The 21,506-nt window shown below is 45.5% G+C and overlaps 2 protein-coding genes across 6 annotated transcripts in view; one reads left to right on the top strand and one right to left on the bottom strand.

Moving 5' to 3' along the window:
- The window catches only part of MTIF3 (mitochondrial translational initiation factor 3), a 14,955-nt gene extending 5,859 nt beyond the window's left edge, over positions 1 to 9,096 (top strand). For all 5 annotated transcript variants that reach the window (XM_008506735.2, XM_070578722.1, XM_008506734.2 and 2 more), the window contains 4 exons: positions 450 to 517; positions 4,460 to 4,923; positions 7,412 to 7,569; positions 8,845 to 9,096. In XM_008506735.2, coding sequence (XP_008504957.1) covers positions 4,461 to 4,923; positions 7,412 to 7,569; positions 8,845 to 9,042 — 819 coding nt within the window. In that variant the 5' untranslated portion in view covers positions 450 to 517; position 4,460 and the 3' untranslated portion in view covers positions 9,043 to 9,096. The remainder of the gene's footprint in view (positions 1 to 449; positions 518 to 4,459; positions 4,924 to 7,411; positions 7,570 to 8,844) is intronic.
- Positions 9,044 to 21,502, bottom strand: GTF3A (general transcription factor IIIA; the record flags this gene model as incomplete). The annotated part of the gene is made up of 9 exons (XM_070579455.1): positions 9,044 to 9,307; positions 9,557 to 9,616; positions 10,691 to 10,920; positions 11,503 to 11,583; positions 13,051 to 13,124; positions 14,188 to 14,276; positions 14,624 to 14,720; positions 18,800 to 18,900; positions 21,122 to 21,502. Coding segments are annotated over 9 exons (1,299 nt in total), but the record flags the coding sequence as incomplete, so codon positions are not given.
- Positions 21,503 to 21,506: the final 4 nt, after the last annotated feature.

The raw sequence follows: 21,506 nt of genomic DNA, 5'->3' as shown, positions 1-21,506 counted from the left end.
ACGTCCCGCAGTCTGTATTTGTCAGATTGTTTCCTGTTGGTGTCATCTGATTTGTTCCTCTCTAAGTCTGGTGCTTGTGTTCCTTGACACCGGAAGCTAAGTCTGGAGGTGGAGCAGGTTCAGGTTAAACCTTTTAGGCAGGACTGCTTCACAGAAGGCACCGGACACCTGCCACAGCACAGGAGGCGGCGCGCTGCGGTGTCAGCTTGTCCTGCTGAGATGCTGGGTCTCACCTCTGCTTACGAGGATGATGCCCAGAGTGTGTTTTTCTTGTTTCAATTTGGAAGTGATCTTTGGGTCACCCTTTGGCACCACATGAGTATCTTGGTTCATCTTCAGCTTTTTACCTCATGATATTTGCATCCATCCTTGCCTGAATCCATGATTTGATTTGCGGTGGCAAAATGGTGATTTTTAAATTGCTTTTACTTTTCTTCTCCATTTATTAGCTGGCATTCTCCTCTAAAGAAGAGCTTTTCTTCATCAACTCGGGACGATTACATGTCTTCTTAAAAAGGTAGGGTAAATGCTTTATTCTTTTTCTTTAATTACTCATTTTCACAGTAAAGAGTCAGGGTAATAGTCACATCCAGTTGTAGCAAATGATATTTCCTTTTTATAGATTTTTGCATATTCAGAGTGTTGAAATGAATTTCAGTCATTATCCCTTACTGTTTAACTTATCACACGTTTGGCCAGTGGGAGTGTCTTCATGCTACCACACGATAAATGAAACATCAGCAAACAAAATTACACTACAGGAAAATCTTCCAACTGGATGTTTGATGCTAGAAAGGAGTGATTATTAGTTGGGATAATGTTACTGTGGTTATTAAAAAGATAAAAGAGATCTCCCCTCTTAGAGATGACATACAGAAGTCTTTACTGATAAGATCAGATTTATGTTGAAATAGTTCATGGATGGTTGGGAGGCGGGGGGCATCAACACGAAACAGGTTTGGCCATGTGATGTTAATGAGGAAGCTGAGTGATGGGCGCTTAGGGCTTTCTTACACTAGTCTTTCTGTACATATTTGAGAATTTTCCTAATAAAAAGTTTTTTAATTACTTGAATTTATGTTGATATTTGCAATTCAAATTTAATAGCCACAGGATTTTTCTTAACTTTGGGTTTATATTTTTATCTGTGGAATGCTTTATTTTAAAGAAACATATATATCTTCTACTTTGTTCATCTAAAGCCAAAATTTAGCTTCTGTTGAAGCTTAGTTTCTGTATAAGTCAAGAAAGTGTAAAGCTTTTAAAAATTTGCATAATGGTAAATAACTTTTTTAAAAAACATAGTATTTTTCTACCCTTTACCTTTTCTTCTTCTTGGAAAGTGTTTTTAAAGCTTTGAAAAAACTCCACATCATTTTTCTGAAATAGTCTTTATTTTGTAAATAAATACAGTTTTTTGTTATTTTAAAAAATACTTCCTCCTTATGAAAAACGTGAGAAATAATAAGTAGGAAGAATAGGAAAAGAAATCACTTGTCTTCAACCTCAAATAACCAGAGTTTTCATAAATTTCTTTTCATTTTTTTCTATGCCTACTTTGTTTGCTTACTTTTAAAAAAAAATCCTAGCTTTTGAATTATATTTTCCATGTTAATGTGTTGATAATTCGTTGCACGGAGCACATTAGCTGTCATCCGTAACTGTTCATTTCGCCCTAACTCAGAGGGAAATTTGAGACTTGGTGCTGCTATTTTCCAGTGATAAATGGGAAAAAGGCTTCTCTGGTCTCTTCAGACTTTACTGCTTTTTTTGGTTTGGGGACTTTCTCCACCAACACATATCTGACTGTTTTTTATTAAACAGTAAGTATCTCAGCTATTTAAAATCCAGTTCGCTCCAGGCTTAGAGCCTTTACAGCATCTGCAGCTGGAGTCCCCAGCCAGTGAATGACTAGAAAGTAACTCATCTCATTCACTCTGGATGAAACATCTGGCCGTAGATCTCACTGAGGTCGGTGGGCATTTGAAATATCAGCTAGAAATGTGAAGAAAGTGGCTTTTCGCATTTGTGTGTCTTGGTGGGGAATGCCGCATCTGAAGACCCAGAGGTTAAATGCCAGCGGACACCGACGTCCTTCCTAGCTCTTTCCTTTGGCTCGTGCATTCATTCACTGCGTACATACTGAGCCAGGCTCTCAGCCCAAGTGTTTGGAACCCAGCAGTGAACAAAACGGACAGTTGCATTTTCTCATGAAGCTTATGTTCTTGTGAGGAGAGATTGTGAAGATACGTGTAAACAAACATGTAATATGTCAGGCTGGGGTTTTCTTTAAAAGGCAGGTTAATGGGTTTGAAGGTGATGGGGTGTGCTGTTCGAGTGCACAAGGAAGGCCTCGCCCAGCGGTCCCATCTGAGCAGAGACCTGCAGTGAGTGAACCATGCAGCTGTGTGAGGGAAGGGAACTTGTGGGTGCAAGGACCCTGGGGAAGGGTGTTTTCTGTGTTTACAAGGAGCAGCAAGGAGCCCAGTGAGGTTGGAACAGAGTGAGCTGGAGAAAGCTGGGAAGATGCTGTGGGCAGAGGTGGGTGGGGCTGGGTCACAGAGGGCCCTGGAGGCCCTTGTCTGGGCTTGCCTTCTACCCTGAGTGAGATGGGAGCCAGTGGGGGTTGTCAGCAGTGGAGGGACGTGATCTCCCTTACACATTTAAAAAGGCTCACGGTGTGCCAGGTGGTAATAAATGACAGGGGGCACGGGCAGGAGCAGGGAGGGCAGTCCGGAGGCCAGTACCGTCATCCAGGAGGGAGGATGGTGTTTCTGGAGCAGGGCGACAGCAGGGGGGAAGGTGAGAAGTGGGTGGATCCGGGATGCTTTTAGAGGTTGAACAATAGGATCTGCTGAGGAATTGCTAAGAGAAGAAGAGTCAAGGATAACTTTGCTTATTTTTGGTCTGAGCAACTGGAAGGACGTGTTGTCATTATATGAGACAGGGAAGACTGAGGGAGGAGCAAGTGTAGGGTGGGAGGTCGAGAATTCAGTTTGGACGTGTTAACCTTAGGGGGACTGTCAGATATCTAAGAGGAGAGGCTGGGTAGGCGTTTAACTCTACAAGTTTGGGGTTCACAGGAGAGGTTGGAGCCAGAGCAATAAATGTGGGTATTAGCAAGCTGGGTCAGGGGGGATGTGAGAAGACACACATTCTATCACTTTCTATTCAATTTACTGTGCCTTTTTTCCCTTCACATCAATCATCAACAAGGGCATGAGGGGTGGTGACAGGGGCAGATCAGTGGGTTGTACAGCTGGATGGGATCAAAGCTAGGGACAGTAGGGAATTTCCAGTTTTAACAAACACCCCAGGTGATTCTCCTGCAGGTGGCCCCGGGACCGTTGTTTGGGGAGTGCTACTTAAGGCACCTCATCCTACCCTCTTTCATCTTTGACAAGGCACACCTCTGAGTTCTTCATTTGCTGGTATTTCTCAGCAAACCCTAGATGAGATGACTGCGTCCTCTTGTCCCCCCTTCAGCCTGCATTTCTAAGCTTTACCTAACGTGTGAACGGAAGGAGAGAGACACTCGTTATGGTAGAGAAGCGACTGAAACATCAAAATGCCGCTTACAGTGCAGCGTTCTAACCATGAAGTAAAACCAGCATTGTGGTGTGTGCCTAACGCTCAGTTAACATTTGGTGGTGACGCCTTCCTTACCTTGTGAGCGGTCTACACGGTCTGAGGTCAGCACTCTGAGTACTGTCAGCGCATCTCCTTCCTGAGTCTCAGCTGGTTCGTCCAGTGGGTCAGCCTCCTTCATGCAGAGTCCCCTTTCCCGTGATAGTGCTCCATCGATAGACTGATAAATTGTTAGCAGTTAATTATATTAAAAGTTTATGAATTGGTGTTTATAAATCACCAAGGATTTTATATACTGCATTGTCCTACATAAACCCTCAGGATGTTACTTACTTTTTTTTCCCCTGCTTTTTCTCCCCAAATCCCTCCAGTACACAGTTGTATATTTTAGTTGTGGGTCCTTCTAGTTGTTGCCTGTGGGATGCCACCTCAGCATGGCCTGATGAGCGGTGCTGTGTCCGCGCCCAGGATCCGAACCAGCAAAACCCCGTGCTGCCAAAGCGGAGTACGCAAACTTAACCACTTAGCCACAGGGCCAGCCCCTGATACTTACTTTTGAGGCTGGCACTACAAGATCCATGGGAAATAGAGTCAAATGAGATAATATTGGGGGAAGAAAAAATTGGAAAATGAAAGCACCATGCAAATATGGTTTATTCTAACAATAACTTGTACTGGGAACGGTGCTACCATGAGTTACTGTGACTATGGTCACTTGATAGTCTCTGTTATTGGTATGAATTTCCTATGCATGGATCCGTAACCTTCACAGATGACATAGTACCCACAGCCTCACACATACGCTCCGTGTACCACTATATCAAACCACAGGAATAAATGAGTTTAATCAACTTTTCTCCCTACTTTTTAGGATGGCTGCTGTTTTCCTAAAGAGGTTAACATTACAAATCATAAAGACTGAAAAGAATTACACTAGAAGATGTTTTGGTAAATACATCATGCAAAAGACAGTACCTGCACCATTGTCCCTTATTGCTTCTGCCCCAAGACTGTCCTACCTAATTCGTGCAAAAGCTTTTAGTACTGTTGAAGACACCCAGGATGAAAGAAAAAAGAAAAAAAAGAACGAAACAGCTTTTAGTAATATTGGGAGGAAAATTAATGAGCGAATTATTCATGTACTTGACGAGAAGGGCAATGATTTGGGGAACATGCACCGAGCAAACGTGATTCGACTCATGGACGAGCGAGACCTGAGGCTCGTCAGAAGGAACCCCGGCACCAATCCTCCGCAGTACCAGCTCATGACGGGAATCCAGATCCACGAAGAACGGCTGCGGCTGAGAGAGAGCGGAAAGGCTAGACCTACGCCTGGTGGGTATTTTGCTGTTTGTTCCCTTAGGACTGCACGTCCACAGCTAAATCCGGCATTTGCCAAGGTGCCTCGGGACAGTGGAGAAGTGAAAAACTGGAAAATTCATGGTTTCATTTCTGTTTCCAGTGTCTTTTTTTCATCTCTCCCTTATTTCCATTCCTTTTTTCTTTTTTCCTTGATGCCCTGTGTCCATCATCTCTTGCTTTAAACCTTTGTTAAATGAGGGAATAACAAGGTAAACACCACCAAAATGATGGGAACTCTTCTCCCCTTGTCCTTAGCTTTGTCTCCTCGGGCCAGGGCAGGCAGAGTAACTGACGGGTGTAATGAAGTGAGGCTCGGAAGAGAGGGATTCAAGTTCTTGTTCCTGTCCTGGGCCACTCATTTATCCTCCTCAATTTTTTTCATCTTTACAGTGGAGGTGTTTGGTTAATTACGTGGAAGCACTTTCTAAACTCTGAAGTGATTCATAGAGCATCTCCGTGCCCAAGTATTTGTTACAGTATTCGTAGTAACACTCATTTACATGTTTTGCCAGTCAGCTTACAAAGGACTTGTCATTTAAACTATAGCCATGAATTGGATATTAAGTGTAGATGTTTGTTTTTCATGATTCCTAATAAGGGCTGATCATTATGAAAATGTTTTAAGGAAAATGCAATGGGACAGGGGCCAGAAGACTGGTCCCAGAGCTGTCACAATGAGGTTGTGTGTCTTGAGAAAATCACACATTTTCTGTGTCTCAGTTTTGTAACACTGAATTTAACTACGAGGATGTTGACTGGAAAACAAAAAATATTCAGAAGAGGCCAACTAGGGTGATAAGGACATCAAACTACGTCACAGAAAAAAACGTTGAACAGCCTGGAGAAGCCACATTGCCGTGTTCAGAGAGTTGAAGGGCTCACGTGTTAAAGGTATTATTTTGTTCTGATACAGAACTAGGACCAACTAGTAGGAGCTGTAAGGAAGCAAGGAGTTGTTAATAAAAGAACTCTTTTTTTAGAAAAATTACATTTATTTTGGAAATTAAAAAGCCTCCAGAAAATATAATAGTAAACACCTGTTACCCACCATCCAAAATGAACAAGTGTTATTGTCATATTTCAGACTTTTTAAATAAAACAAAACATTACAGAAAAGTTGAAGTTCCCTGTGCCCCCTTCTCCTGCTCCATCCTCCCTGCCCTGCTCACTCTGATGCACGCAGGGTATCAATCCAGTCCATGTGTTAAACTCCAGTTACATAGAGAAATATTCATAAACAGTATTTAGGATGATTTTGTATGCATGAAAATCATAAATGGCACACTGTTGTTTTCAAGAACTGTGTTTATATAATAGCTATAGCTATTATAATTACTAAATGACATTTCATCATAGGAATATGCCATAGTTTTGTTAGTCCATTTCCATAGACATTGGGCTTGTTTCCAGTTTGTCATGATTATGAACAATGAGCATATCTGTCAGTGTCTCCTTGTGCGTTCTCCAGATTCTATCGGGCGAATGTCAGTAGCGTGTAAAATTTCTTTCCCTGTGTGCTCACCCACACTTGGTACTGTCAGACTGTGATCTTTGTCATGCCAATGGGTAAGAAACCATATCTTACTGTTCTAACTGGTATTTCCTGTCACCGTTTGAGTTTCCTTTCCCTTGAGTGGCCTATCCATATGCCCTTTTTCTCTACTTTCATGGCTTTTCTTCCTCATTTATAGAGTTCTCTGTTCTGTATGATGCAAAACCTTATCCCAGTTAGATTTCTCACTTTTTGGCCCCTTTTTTTTAATTACCCAGTAGTGTTTTTGATATAGGAAATTATCAACTTTTTCTTAAGAAAATCATTCCCCTAGCCTGAGGTCACAAACATATCCTTTTTCCTCTGTTGTAAAGTTGTATTTTTTCACGTTTAGTCAGTTGGTCTGTCTTGGGAGACTTTTCTATGGGTTTCCCACATATGAAAACTCTCATGTCCCAGTGCCTTTAATGAGTAGTCTGTCCCTTCCCTTTAAGATAACTGCCTGACAGTCAGGCTTTCCAGAGGCAGAGTGAGTAAATGCAGGACCTGGCGAGCTCCCCCTTGTCTGCCGCAGTCTGATGACCCCACTGTAGCTAGGAGGGCACCGCAAAAGGAGTCAGATGAAGAGCACTTCCCAGATGCTGATGCACATCCCAAAGAAAAATAGGGACAATTATCAGAAAGCTAAATCTGCTCCTTTTATAAAGGACTATTCTTTTGTTGTTCTTTCCTCAAATGACAGTAACATTAAGTGGAAGCATTTCATGTTTAAAGACTTGTCAGGTAAAAAATTGGTACCTTTATGTCTGTCTCTCCTGTTTAAAAAAGTGTTTACTCGTCTGTGAAACTAAAATCAGATGAAAAGACCATTAGGGCGTCGGTGGCAAGCTAAGATTTTATGAAGTGTGGGTGATCAAGTTCAGTGGATAGTAAATAGTCCTGGCACCAAGTCTAACTGTTTCAAACTAGGACCGACCCTGACAAAGGAACTAACGTTTTCTTCAAACATTGGACAACATGATTTGGACACAAAGAGTAAACAGATTCAGCAATGGATTGAGAAAAAATACAAAGTTCAAATTACTATAAAGAAAGGGAAGAATGCAGAAGAGCCAGAAAATAAAATAGTAAGTAAAAGCAGGTATGAGTAACTGCTTGTGTTTTTTGTTTTCTGACCTAAAAATATAATTGTAGAAAATCTGGAAAATGTAAAGGCAAAGAAAAGCATCTGGTAATTCCACCCAGTGGTGCTGGTAGCCTTCCAGTTTGTTTTCAAAAGGCAAGCTTACTGTATCTACATTGCTTTTTCCATTGTAGCATAAATATTTTGCCATGTGAAATATTCTACTTCATAATTTAAGGGCTATATACCATTCTATTTTACAAATTGTAGAATATCTAACATTTAAATAGGAAAACTATAAAGTGCATAGATTCATTTTTTAAAGTTTGTTTCGTTTTCTTAAATGCCTCTGAGGAGCACTGTGTGTGTGTGTTAGTCAAGTTGTCTTCTGGAAAGTGTGTATTAGTTTACAATCCCAGGATAAGTTTATGGAACATGTATTATGCATTTAGACTTCAATAACTTACCAGCAACTGGAAGGCAGCATTAGTCTAAGTGGCTTCAAGCCTGGTTCCACGTTCGAATCACGTAGGCCTAGGTCTCAGCGCAGCCGACCCAGCGTCTCTAGAACCAGGTGTCTGCAGTTTTCCGATCGCCCCAGGTGATTCTGTGTTAGTGAGTGGTGGGAACTGCACTGGGCTAACAAATTTTGGGGATGTGGGGAAGTACTCTGCCAGGGCCCAAACCCACTGCTTTGTAGTACTTTTTTGAGGGGGTAGTCTGGGGCCAAACATAGCCCCTCAGTGCCATGACAGAGTGGAGATTTAAAACTATCACGCCTTTACTGCGTTAGTTTAGTTACATGGAATTTGTGTAACTGCCTGATTATCGTATAGGTTTCAATCAGCTTAACCACATATGTATGATTTGATAAGCTAATCACTTAAGTAGCAGCAATTCAAGAATGATGGTTGTATGGATATTAGAGCATTAACACCAGAAAGAGTCAAAGACATTGGTTTTTTGTTTTTTTGGGTTTTTTTTTGGCTTGAGCAACAGAAATTTATTGTCTCACAGTCTGAAGGCTGGAAGTTGAAGATCTAAGTGTCCCAGGTTTGATTTCTCCGGTGGCAGATGGCCGCCTTCTCCCTGTTCCCTCCTGGGACCTTTTCTCTGTGGGTACACATCCCTGGTGTCTCTCCCTCTTTTTATAAGGACATTAGTCATATTAAATTAGGGCCCCAGCCTTTTGACTTCATTTAACCTTACTTGCCTCCTTAAAGGCCCTGTTCAAAGACATTGGTTTTAAATTAATCTTTGGCTCTTTTCTCTTTATTAGGAGGAGATATTTAATCACATACTCCAGACTATGCCTGGAATAGCTACCTTCTCATCCAGGCCACAGTCTGTTAAAGGAGGAAAAGCTGTAATGTGTGTGCTTCGTCATTTGAGCAAAAAGGAAGAGGATGCATATAGAGAAACTCAAGGGACCCAGAAAGGAGACACTCTGAACAGAGAAAATAGAATAGAGAATTAGATGTTCTGCATCAGTAATTTTAATAAAGAAAAATGTGCTGCCAAGAAAAAATAACTGAGCTGGCTGATGTGTAGTCCTTTTAAACAAAGCAAGCTGCTCTCTGGCTGAGGGCGAGCACTGCGGCAGTCAGGGGCACCTGGTCTGGAGGGCAGCGCAGTGACTCTCCGTTTGTCGGCAGAGAGACGCCTTGTTCTTGTTTCTTTTTAGGAGGGATATATCCACTGAGACGAGAGGCCAAACTCCGCTTTTCACGAGAAGGTTTTACCTTTGGAAACAAGGAAAACAAATGGTTAGAATTCAAAATCAAACCTATGTGAACTGACTTTCCAATAGGTGTACGCCCTGACAGGTACCCAGCATCCCTTTATGAGGAAGTGAAGTGCATACGGTCACTGTCAGTAGTAGCGCAGACGCACACAGTAATACGCAGTTGAAAATATACTAAGTAGATTGCATCTGGCTTAAGCAATCTATGTTTTTAAGTTAACAGAAAGCCTAAGTTGTCTCAACTTACTTTGAGCTTCATTTTCTTCTTGTCAGGGTCATGCACAACGGCATGCCTAGTGAGACTTTGCTACAATGAAGGAAAGACAAAAAGTTATAGAGACATTACCATTTGGTGTCTATTAAAATGAAACTCCGTGAGTTACTTAAACTGTCAGACTTCTGTTATGTTCTGTTGAGGGATCTGACCTCTACCTAAAAGGATTCCCCCACCAGAGTAGAATTCCTCAAATCGTGGACCTCGATCCCCACCTCTCCCAGGACCCAGCTTAGGAATTCATCCAGTCTCAATTACCCACGGCTTCTTAGTTCTGGCATAAGAAAGGGGGCGTGGGGAGCGAGTTCTGAATAACTATTCCAAGCTGAAGGAGGTTCTTTGAATGTATCAACAGCATTCCCCAAAACCAGTGGAAATTCTGACAAAGTCTTGCTGTGCTTGATGATAATGCTGAAGTTATTTTCCAACGGTTTGGACCTCTGCTGAGCCAGCATCTCCCTCCTCAGCCTTTATTATAATCCATGGTAAGCGCTTGTAGGAGCACCAACTCGAGTGAGAGTTTGCGAAACTGCATGGGTCCCTCCACTTAGCGTCATGTTTACCAATTCGAATCACACCAAGATCTAGACCAAATCCCCGGAGTTGTATGGTCCCTCGTGTCCTTGCTGCCCCCTTCCCTTCTCAGTCCTTAATGATGGCAGTCTAAAAGGACACCCAAAATATCAGCAGACTCCAATAAAAAGCATGTGGTACCACAGGCCACTGGTTCTCAAATTAGCCTATAGAAGAATCACCTGGAGGGTTTGTTAAAACAAATTACTGGGCCCCACCCCCACAGTGTCTGACTCAGCAGGTCTAGAGTGAGGCCTGCGGATATGCTCTCTAGCAAGTTCCTAGGTGATGCTGATGCTCCTGGTGCAGGGCCACGCTTTGAGAACCACTGGCATAGGTCAATCTGGTGGTTTTGCAGGCTTGAGCTAAGAACCACTCCTGCTAAAGCAGAGTGGACGACCGGTCTAGAGCCATGCTCCCCCAGCCTTCCCCATGTGCAGGCCCTGGGCCACCATCCTGGAATCCAGGGCTCCTAGACACCCAGCTGGAAAGCCACAGACCTAAAGGACGGCACCTGTGAGGGTGAGTGCTCACCTTCATTGCAAACGTCTTGCCACAGCCAGCATGTTCACATGTAAACGGGCGCCTTTCCTCATGAAAAGAGAGAATATGGCTCTGGAGATTAAACACAGTTGTGTAGGTTCTATCACAGCCTTCTCTTGGACATCGACACACATCCCTCTCTGGGGCATGAGTTTTCATATGTTGCTTCAGATAATCTTTGCGTTTAAATGTTTTCTGGCATACTTCACATCTTATCTCCTCTGGGGGAGTAGAAAAACAAATTTAGCCACTCTCTCCAGGTATTACCATATAGAAAAAATTAATATTGAGTGTATAAGTAATGTATTTGATGCCAAAAACCTTGTGATTATCATAAATCAGAAATTTCAGAGCAAACTAACTCCAGTTTTTATTGCTTGACAGTTGGTCTCAATTTTCACAAGTTCTTATATCACATAAAGTCACTGTTCCATTGCTAAGGAGCAGGTGGCTGTGGACAAGGAGAGAGAATTAAACAGACCCGCCTCGCTCCTTGTGGTCCAGTCCACAGGCACTTTTCCCAGACTGTCCCTCAGAACACCAGCACCGACTGAGACTCCTCACTTGCCAGAGCCTTTAAGAACGCCTGGTGTCCACAGCAGATGGGACCCGGCAGAGCTCTTCTGACCTTGGGACCACAGATCTCTGCTCACGTGTCAGACAGCTGAGGTACCCAGCATTTCACAAGACATACTATAGAAACGATTATTTTAGAGCACATTTTTAGTATTTCACTCTTTAAAAGCATGAGCTCAGTTCTCTAGGGACAAATAGTGACACCATCCCATTCACAACTGCCTTACCTTGATGGGCTTCTCTCACATGTTTCAGAAGGTCTGTCCATGTTTTTGCCACAAAGGAACATTCTTTTTGACATATATAACCTATTAAAAAAATTGTTGCATTGCCTTTTGTGAATATTCAGTGTAAACATCAATGGTTATTAGAAAGGAAACTTACATGCCTCTATAATTTTTCACCTACTTCCCAAGAGTATTCTGTTAGTCTCAAGAGGTGGGAACAAAATCTCAGAAAAGCTTACTTTACAGTAAAACCAAACACTTGCATGAAGGTACTTCCTACAGGCTTTTACTTTCACAGACTGCACAGGAAGGTGCCCTCCCCTTCCGGCTCTTCTGTCAGGGGGCATCCTGCACACGCACCCCCAGCTGCTCTGACGCCCCACTCCACGGCTCATGCTCACAGCCCCTCTCCCTGCTCTGCTTTCTGCTTGCTCTTTTTTTCCTCAGAAAAAGAGTTATGTGGTCCTTTGTCCCTGGCAAACCACCAACACTCTATCTCAGTAGTTATGTGCCCACCCCCTGGCTCCCTCGAGTCCTACCATCCAGTAAGAGTCCTGCTGCAAAAAAGCAGCAGGGTACAGCTTATGAAGAAAAAACCAGAAGAACCCAGGAAAAAACACTCCACACAAACAGGCACTGTGCAAAGCACCAGAGTTGGATTAATCAGTGTGACAGCCAACCTGAGTTTCACCTAACTAAATACCAGTTAGAAACTAAAAAGAGTGAGGCTGCTCCTCACTCTCAGCTACTAATCTCTTGTTAAATAATAATAATAAAAAAATCTCAGAAATCCTAGGGATTTGGAAATTGGAATTATCAAAAATCCCTCATGGAAACAGATAATAGATTCAAGTAGTTAGTTTAATGAAGTCTTTTTGAAAAAAGTTGCAATCTGATTACTGTGAAAACCTCAAACTCTTATCCAAGCCCTTCGAAGGCCAACAAGGAAAAGAACGGCCCAGGTGGTAAAGAGAAGAGGTTAGAAACAAGTGTGAAAAAGCAAAACCTTGGCTGGAGAACCAACACATTCCTAAGTATAAAGCACAGCCAGGCACTCACTGTAAACAACAGAACATTAACTCTGAACGACAACAACAGATAGGGGAAGAAGCGACAGCAAACAGTGCCTCTCTGCTCAAGAGTATAAACCCGGGGCCGGCCCCGTGGCCGAGTGGTTAAGTTCGCGCGCTCCACTGCAGGCGGCCCAGTGTTCCGTTGGTTCGGATCCTGGGTGCGGACATGGCACTGCTCATCGAACCACGCTGAGGCAGCGTCCCACGTGCCACAACTAGAAGGACACACAACGAAGAATATACAACTATGTACCAGGGGGGCTTTGGGGAGAAAAAGCGAAAAAATAAAATCTTTGAAAAAAAAAAAAAGAGTATAAACCCGAATAAGCAGAGCGGTGCCCCTGCCTGCAAAGTTCCGAGTTTCTCAGTATGACCACGGACTAGGGCAGAAGGCACCGAGCGGGTCGAAGAACCAAATACACCCCATGCTGGTGTCTCGCTGAGAGTGAGCGTCACAAAGCAGGTCCATACGTACCCTCATGGACCTTCCCGTGCCGTTTGAGCCCGCTGGGAGAAGCGAAGTGCTTTCCACATCCTTCATGGGTACACCTGGGTTAAGAACAGGTGGAGAATTAGCCCGTCCACTGTCACGGGGAACTCCACTCGCGGTAAACATTACTCTGTCCTTTTCTCCCACAAGCAAACCAGTCAAAAAAAGGAGATTTAAAATTTAGACCTGATCAGACGTGAAATTCAACTTACTTGACCAACCTTGGGGCAAAACAAACTGAGAGAAAAAGGTCATTACTTTCTTTTTGCTTATGTGATCAAATTAACATAAGCAATTTATGTTAATAAATGATAACTTATTAACATAAGTGATAACCATGTTTTCATCTTTATACTTCTAAAAATAGACTGTTTTCATGGCTAAAAATAGATGGCTTAGCTAAACCACTAAGCCACCCTGAATCGTCTGTGTCTAGTTTTTCTAATGCTGCTGCTCTGGGACAGCATGAAAAGCACAGCAGCAGGTGCAGCCGCCTCTGTGAGCAATAGAGAGCACACGCCACTGCTGTGTTAGGCGTCAGCAGACAAGCAGAAGTGGCAGACCTGCAAGCAAGGCCAGGCGCAGGCCCTGCAGCAACTCCCAGGGCGAGGCGTCCTGTGTAGCAGGAGGCGGCCCTGGCCAGCCACCCAGCACTCTTCAAGACCACCTTCGAGCAGGCAGTCAGGCTCCTCGATGCCCTTGGCAAGTCTGTTCCAGCATGTCCAGCTGCCCTTTCATGTTCCCCACGAAACCCTCTCTAATGCAGGCTAAGCTCACTCACTTTTGTTCTGTAGGAAAGGAATACTCAGTGTCTTCATAATGACATTTCCTATCATTGAACATGCTCTAAACAGTCAAGTCACTTCTTAGCCCTCCCTTCAAGCTTAACCACAATTATACTAATCTCACAAATTATTCTGAAACATTAAATATTTCTTTTAGAGAAACAACAGCAAAATTAAACTTTTAAAATGCCCCAATATGTAAATGGGTATATACTGTACATGTTAAAAGAAAAATGTTGATTAAGAAACTGCTTCAGAACATTTGTATCCAACCTTTGCTTTTCGATCTGATTCTCGCCTGAAATGTAAGCGATTTTCCCCCACGTAAAATACCTACTTAAACAGCGGTTCGTTGGTGTGCTGGCACTGATGGATTTTCAGCTGCTGATGCTTCCTAAAGGTCTTCTCACAACCTTCAAAACTGCACTGTTTGGTAGAGGTGTGTTAGTCTTGAGAAAAATCAAAGACAGTTCATAACAGAATCCTTTCAGGATAAAAATATTGTGGATGTTACATAGTTGCTACTTTCACCGTTTAGTTACTATAAAACTCTGTCAGGAAGCTTTAAAGAGAAACACATTTGAAAGAGCAAAAATGTTTCATTGGAGGTAGCCTGCCGATAACGTACCTGAGTTAGCAAAAAAAAATGCTTTCAAAATAAACCATTATTATGATAGCTAGCGTCACTGACAAAATTTGGATGATGAAAATCTTAGAAACATAGGCGATAGCATACAAATAGAATTTAAGCATATAAAATCATTCATACTTACTACATACTGCTTCTGCTGATTTTCATGTTTGCGCTCAAAATGTTTCCTCAAGTTTGACTTTGTGTTGAATTTTTGATCACAGCCACTAGCTGCACAACTGTAAGAAAGTATATAAAATCAAAGCAGTAAACCAAGGGAAGAAGCGTTTTAAGATGTGTATATCCTCCTACTTTATGAAAGCTAATTATTTCAAAGTACAGTATAAAATAGTCGTTAACACATTCCAAAGTGTGAAGCCATACCATGGAGGCCTCTTAACTCTGACGTGGTTTCATCACATAACGTGACGAGGTGCATTTTCACGTTAGGCTTCTGAAATCAAGCACACTGTGGCAGACCTCCCCTCCACACCGGGCAGGGGGAAGAGGAGAAACAGTAGGGCCCAAAAACCAAAGCTTGCTTAAGCTTCAGGCGTATTTAAGTAAGTTCTCAGTTTGGAATCTGATAACCTTAATTTTGCTTGAAATGTCACTATAACCTGCATTTCCAAAAGACCTCAAAAAAACTAGTTTCAGCTCATCATTAGAGGTAACAACAGATATTGAGAACAGAACCATAAACCACGATGCCTCTGGCACATCACCAAGCCATTCTAGTTCCCCTTAAGGAGCGTTTCTGTATCTTGGCCTCAAATTATCTAAATTCTTTGTGACGCTGTGTTTTTATTTTTTTAATTTTTATTTATTTATTTTTTTCTGCTTTATCTCCCCAAATCCCCTCGGCACATAGCTGTATATCTTAATTGCAGGTCCTTCTAGTTGTAGCATATGGGATGCCGCCTCAATGTGGCCTGACAAGTGGTGCCATGTCCATGCCCAGGATCCGAACTGGCGAAACCCTGGGCCGCCGCAGCGGAGCACACGAACTTAACCACTCGGCCACGGGGCCAGCCCTGTGTTTTTTTTTTTAAATATGTGCTCTTTTTGTGATGAGTTTTCATAAGCCTGATGGATGAAGCAGGACTTCCTTACAAGCCCTGATCTTAGCTGCCATTCACTGAATACTCCTATCAGGCACTGTGCTATCCTCAGGGACAGGCAGAAGGACAGAGGCGCACAGTGACAGTGGGAGATCTGCCAGAGGCCCCTGGAAGCCCACGAGAGGAGCACTGTGGCAGAGATTGCTACAAGTAGCAGCAGGTGTGGTTTTTGACCTCAGGAACAGAACTCGGAGTTTTAGCTGGATACACAGCCAACAGAAATAGAGCTTTTTCCAATTAGGGGTGGCCACAAGGCTAAGTTTCTGGTCCATCCTGATCACCTCCCCCCCCCGGCAGTGTCTAAAAAGGGGGCATACTTCTTTTGCCCCCTTCCTCCATTCTGGTGGCTAGAATGCTTATGCAACAACCAGAGCTCCACCAGGCATCCCGGACCACAATGCTAAAGCCCCAAGATGAGGATGGCAGAGACGGGTTAGAAGGAGCCCGGGGCCTGAGGACTGTGCAGCACCCCTTGACCATCTACCTCTCACTTCTGCATTTCACGTACGCAAGAGAAAGAGACTCTCCTGTTTAAGCCTCCATTGGGCTGGGTTTTCTGTCACTCTTGACTTCAATCCTGACACAGCCATCTAACCCAAGCGTGGGGCAGGAGGACAGGGCCAGGAAAAGTCCTGACAGGGACCAAACAGCAGGCACGGGACATGAAAGACCCTGGCAAAGTCGGGGGTGCGGGGGTCTGCTGCTCAGTTAAGCATGGCTGGACCACAATTCCATGTGTGAGAGTCAAGCAAATGGGGCAAGAGCACAGAAAGGTCAAATCACAAAGGTCATCTCTGTGACGTCCTAAGAACCCGGACTTTGTTGTGTAAGCGGTGCTTACAAGCACTGCGGGGTTTTAGGGACGGAAGCCCCCTGGAGGGTACTGAGGGAGAGCGCCAGTCGGGGGGCAGAGAAAACACTTCCATTCCTCACGGAGGAGGGCAGCGCCTGACTGAGACAGTGGCAGCTGGAGCAGGGGAGAGGGATCTGAGGGGTAAGTAGCAACACCTGGTGACCTGTTTGCTGTAGAGGGTGGGAAAGAATGAAGCATCCACGGGAGCTGCTCTTCTTCACTGTGGGTCACTGGATGACAGCGACGCCACCTGACAAGAACAAGGGACGAGAGGACCACAGGGAAAGCGGAGCCCAGGTTGGACGGTGAGGGGTTTCGGGCACGTGGAATTTAAGAAGCCAGAGAGGCAACCACGTGATACTGTCCAGCAAGCAGCTGGACAACGGAGATCCAGAGCTAAAGGGAGAGGTCTGGGCGAGCGAGCGAGCCGGAGGAGATTACCACACGCTTGTCCGGTTCCAGCGGGAATAACCATCGCCTTTCTAATCCATCCAGTGCATCTGCACCCAGACCCATGCTTTCTTTAAGATTCTGTTTTTTAAATAGGGTACAGTTACTCAGCTCAGAAACCAAAAAGCATAAAAAGGGACACAGCCACGACTCCTTCCACATCTGCCCCGTCCCACCCAGCCCTCCCCACCACTCCCAAGACAGGTGACAACATTTTCAGTTCTGTTATGTAACTTTTAGGGTTTCTTTACACAAATAGAAGAAAATATAAATACAGGTTCATCCTGTCTCCCCCTCCCCTCCTTTTCACACACAAAAAGGTAGCCCTCTTCTACTTCTACAGGTCGTGGTGCACAGAACCTGGTACAGACATTTAATTCAGGCACAAGTCTAGCTGTAGAATAAACTCCCCAAAGCGAAACCTCCAGCCCTATTTTCCAGACCACGCTTACTCCTTGCTAATCTAGTTGAACTGTACTTTGAAATAAATGAAGCTTCCCTCAGGGTCATTTATTTTGACAACACACTGGCTGCTTGAACTGGGACTGAAGTGAAGACACGGCCGTCCTCGGGACTCTGCCCCACTCCCGCGGGCCACACGTGCTCAGCCGGAGAGGAGATGGCTCTCCATGCGGCAAACCACAGTGAAGGCAATCCTGTGTCGAGAACCCACCTTCCTCACACTGCCTGGACCTTAGGGAGACAGGAGACACTTCACATCCATCATCCTCTTAAAACTAAAAGAAATCAACTCAGGCGGTTAGAAAAGCTTACTGCTCAAGGAATTGTCTCATGGAACAAAACTATGCTACCAAATTCCAGCATCTGCAAAACCTGCCACACAGCTGTTTTCTGACACAGTCTCCCGCATACAGCTCTGGACAGCTATTACATTTATTTTGTTTTTTTCAGTGAAAACTAACTGTTTTCATGGAACATTTTCACCAGCACCTGGGAATGTGCTAGAAATGCAAATTCTCAGGCCCCACCCCAGACCTCCTGAACCAGAAACTCTGTGGTGGGTCAGCACTGTTTTAAGAAGCTTTCCAGGTGATTCTGATGCCCCCTAAATTTGAAGCCACTGCTTTTTTTTTCTTTAAGAGTGGCACTTGTGCTAACATTTGTTGCCAACCTTTTTTCTTTCTTCTTTTCTTCTTCTCCCCAAAGCCCCCCAGTACATAGTTGTGCTCTATGTACTGTGTATTCGAGTTGTAGGTCCTTCTGGTTGTGCTATGTGGGACGCCGCCTCAGCATGGCTTGATGAGCGGTGCTAGGTCCGTGCCCAGGATCTGAACTGATGAAACCCTGGGCTGCTGAAGTGGAGCGCATGGACTTAACCACTCGGCCAGGGGGCTGGCCCCCTGAAATCCATAGCTTTAAAAGAAAAGCTATACCTCTATCCTCTCAGAAATAATCAGTAACTCCAAGAAGACTAAAATTAAAACTGGTATGACAGAGGTACAGAGGCCTAATTTGAAGAAATACAAGATAAACCATTAAAAGCTCTACTTCATGCTTCTCTCTTATCCCAGCAGCTTGTCAGTTTACGAAGACCCTGACAATGTGGAGCCAAGAGTACGTCAGGGAACCATTTTCCATCTAGTCTGAATTACGTGTTTTTCAGGGCTGCTTTCCCATCTAGTATACATTTTGCAGGGAGATGAGAGGGTGGGAACTCAAGAGAACTTCAGATTTACTCACTCCTGAAGTTATCACACACATGACCCACAAAACCCCTCTCTTCCACACATTCAAAACTTAGTCTCCTCTTACATCAGAAGATGCAAAGCAAAGAAGCTTAACGTTCTTGACCTCGTGGGTGAACAATCAACGTTCTCACCAGGTCTATTTGCCAAACAACCACTTCGAAGGCCTTAAACAGTTGACTACTTACACAAATGGCTTTTCTCCAGTGTGAATCAGGATGTGGCGGCTCAGATGGTAGTCCCTGACAAAGGCTTTGCCACACCCTTCATGGTCACAGACAAATGGTCTCTAGCAGGCAGGAAAGAAAGAAAAAAAGCACATCAATTCTGCCCTAGTTAGTAGCTCTGGTATTATTTTCAGGCCTAAAATGTCTAGTAGGCAAAGCCACGGACTCTGTCTCCAGAGATGGTTTCTACTCACAAAGCGTGCAGCACCTGCTACACCATGCCCAGGTAACGCTTTCCTGTGTGAAGTTACACAACACAAATGCCACAACTTCTCACAAAGCCACTGCAGCAGATTTTGTTCTATGAACAGCATATGAAATAAGCAGGCAGCCTTCAGAGTGACCGTACAGCACTGTTCACCTGCTCCTGACCTGAGACTGCAGCAGCAACTCCCTTAAAGATGGCTTGTCTGCCACTAGCATGACCTGTCTGCACAGATCTCCACCGCGGCCTGTTTTTATCCATTCAAAGGCTAGAGCAGAGGAACGTGCAGGTTCTGTCTCATCCTGGACAAGCCCAGCATCTGTGCTAAGAGAATGCCTGGCACAGCTACACGACAATGTTTCACACCTGAAAGAGCTCACAGGTGCCCGGGCAAACAGCTCACAGCCCTAATCACAACCACACCTGCGAGCCAGGAGTCGGCAGGAGGGGACTCCATTCTGAACCTATAGGAAAAGCCAAAACACGCCCCTCAAATAACCAGTTGTGTCTATTTAACTATGGAAAACATACCACCACGACAGTCCAGGAGGGAGGTACCAAGGCCTCAGATGCAAGTACTAGTAGCAAAGCAAGAGGACAGGAAGACAGACGAGGTACATGACCAGAGCAGATCCACAGAACTTTTCACAGCTCGCCATGGAGTAGGCTCAATAAATATTTGTCAAATTAACGTGTGAGATTTGGGACAACAAAGATGACTCCGAGTTTTCCAGCCTGTATGAAGGAAGCTGGTAATGCCAATATCCAAAATACAGCACACAAGTCTAAAAGGAAAGGTGAGCTCTAATTTGAACACTGGTTACAGAGCCCAAAGTGTGGAGGAGAGAATGGGCAAGAGGAAGGACACGGAGGCAGAGCATGATGGATGTCACAAGTGAAGCCAGGCCCCGGGGCAGACCACCAAGAGAGGACCGGGCGGGGTGGACAAAGCAGAGGGCAGAAGAGAAGCCAACGAAAAGGGTGGAAGAGAAAGAGGAAAAGGTCCCAAGGAGTAAATGGTCAGCCTTCAAATGCTGCAGAGGGCAAGGAGGATGGGAACCATGAAGACACAGGGAGGAGTGGCCTGTAAGTGAGGCAGGTGGGAGAAGCAAAGGCAGGGACTGCCGGGCCCTGGTTTAAGAACTAAGGCCTTCAGCCGAGGCAGCACAAAGCCAGGCTCTGCCAAATCTGGGAAACTGGGCAGATTCCTTAGCCTCCCTGAGCCTCCCTTTCCTCACCTGCCATCTTCCAAAGGCTTCCTATTGCCCTCAAAATAAAACCCAAACTCTTGCATACCCTGGCCTACAAATGACCCCTCTAGGCCTGCTTCTCAGGCCTCCTGCCCTGTGGTCCCCTAGCCCATGACACGGGCCTGCCCTCCACCCCAGGACCACAGGCTCCATCCGCAGCTCTCTCTGACCAGACTGTGTGTCCCTCAAATGTTGCATGGCTGGATCCTTCCCTTGTCATTCCAGTCAAAAAACGCTGTTCCTGACCAGTCGCCGCAGCCCTCGCCTCACTGCGACTCAGTCCTACTTATTCGTTCGTTTGTCCCCCTTAAAGCGAGAGGCTGGCGACAGCAGAAGCCTTCCCTGTTCACTGCTCGCTCTCTCCAGTGCTGGGATGGTACCGAATTAGGAAAGAATAAACGCACGCTGCCTGCAAAACCTCCAGTACTTAGGAGTTATCTCCCATTCCAGTTCCCGGAGGCCGGTGCTTAAGACAGGTGTCTGTTGTGGGGGCGGTTTTCAACCGTGCACGTATTTACAGATGATGGGGAGGTGGTGACTGGCCAAGACTCAAGATCAAAGTGGGGGGGGGGGGCGGTTCTTAATAAGCCCACAGCGCGGAGAGCTCGGTCCTAGAACTTCTGGTCTACCTGTTCATGTTCCTTCCCTAACCTAAGGCACAGCTGGTTCGCTTCCGCGGGCCAAGGTGCCAAAGCTGAACACATTCTGCACAGCCGGCCCTGCGCACCCACGCGCTGTCGCCAGGCCGCTTGGGCAGCGCCCACCGGGCCGGCCACCGCGTCCCTCGTCCCTGGGCCTGGCCGCCACGCCCCTCTGCGGCCTCGTTACCTCCCCCGTGTGTTTGCACAGGTGCGCGTCGAGCTTCCAGGCCTTGTTGTAACTGGCGCTGCAGTCGGGGAAGGAGCAGATGAACCTCCTGGGGAGCGCGGGGGCCGCCGCCGCGGGGCTCTCGCCGGCCGCGGTGAACGCGTCGACGATGGTCAGGGATGACACCGCCTCGGCAACCGAGGCCGGCGGCTCCAGGGCGCTGGGGGCCTGGTGCGCAGCCACGTGGACCAAGCGGCTGCGCGCGGCCGACGCCCGGCCCGGCGCCAACCCCCCGGGCTGACCGCGCGCGTGACTCCGCCGCACTTCCGGGGGCGCGGGCCTGCGGGCGGGAGTGGTGCGCCTGCGCGCGGACAGCAGGCCCCGCCCACGCCGGCGGCGCGTTCGC

The sequence above is a fragment of the Equus przewalskii genome, chromosome 16 (assembly GCF_037783145.1).
Source record: "Equus przewalskii isolate Varuska chromosome 16, EquPr2, whole genome shotgun sequence".
Taxonomy (NCBI): domain Eukaryota; kingdom Metazoa; phylum Chordata; class Mammalia; order Perissodactyla; family Equidae; genus Equus; species Equus przewalskii.
Note: the sequence above shows the minus strand (reverse complement) of the source record. Positions and strands in the feature narration are given on the sequence as shown.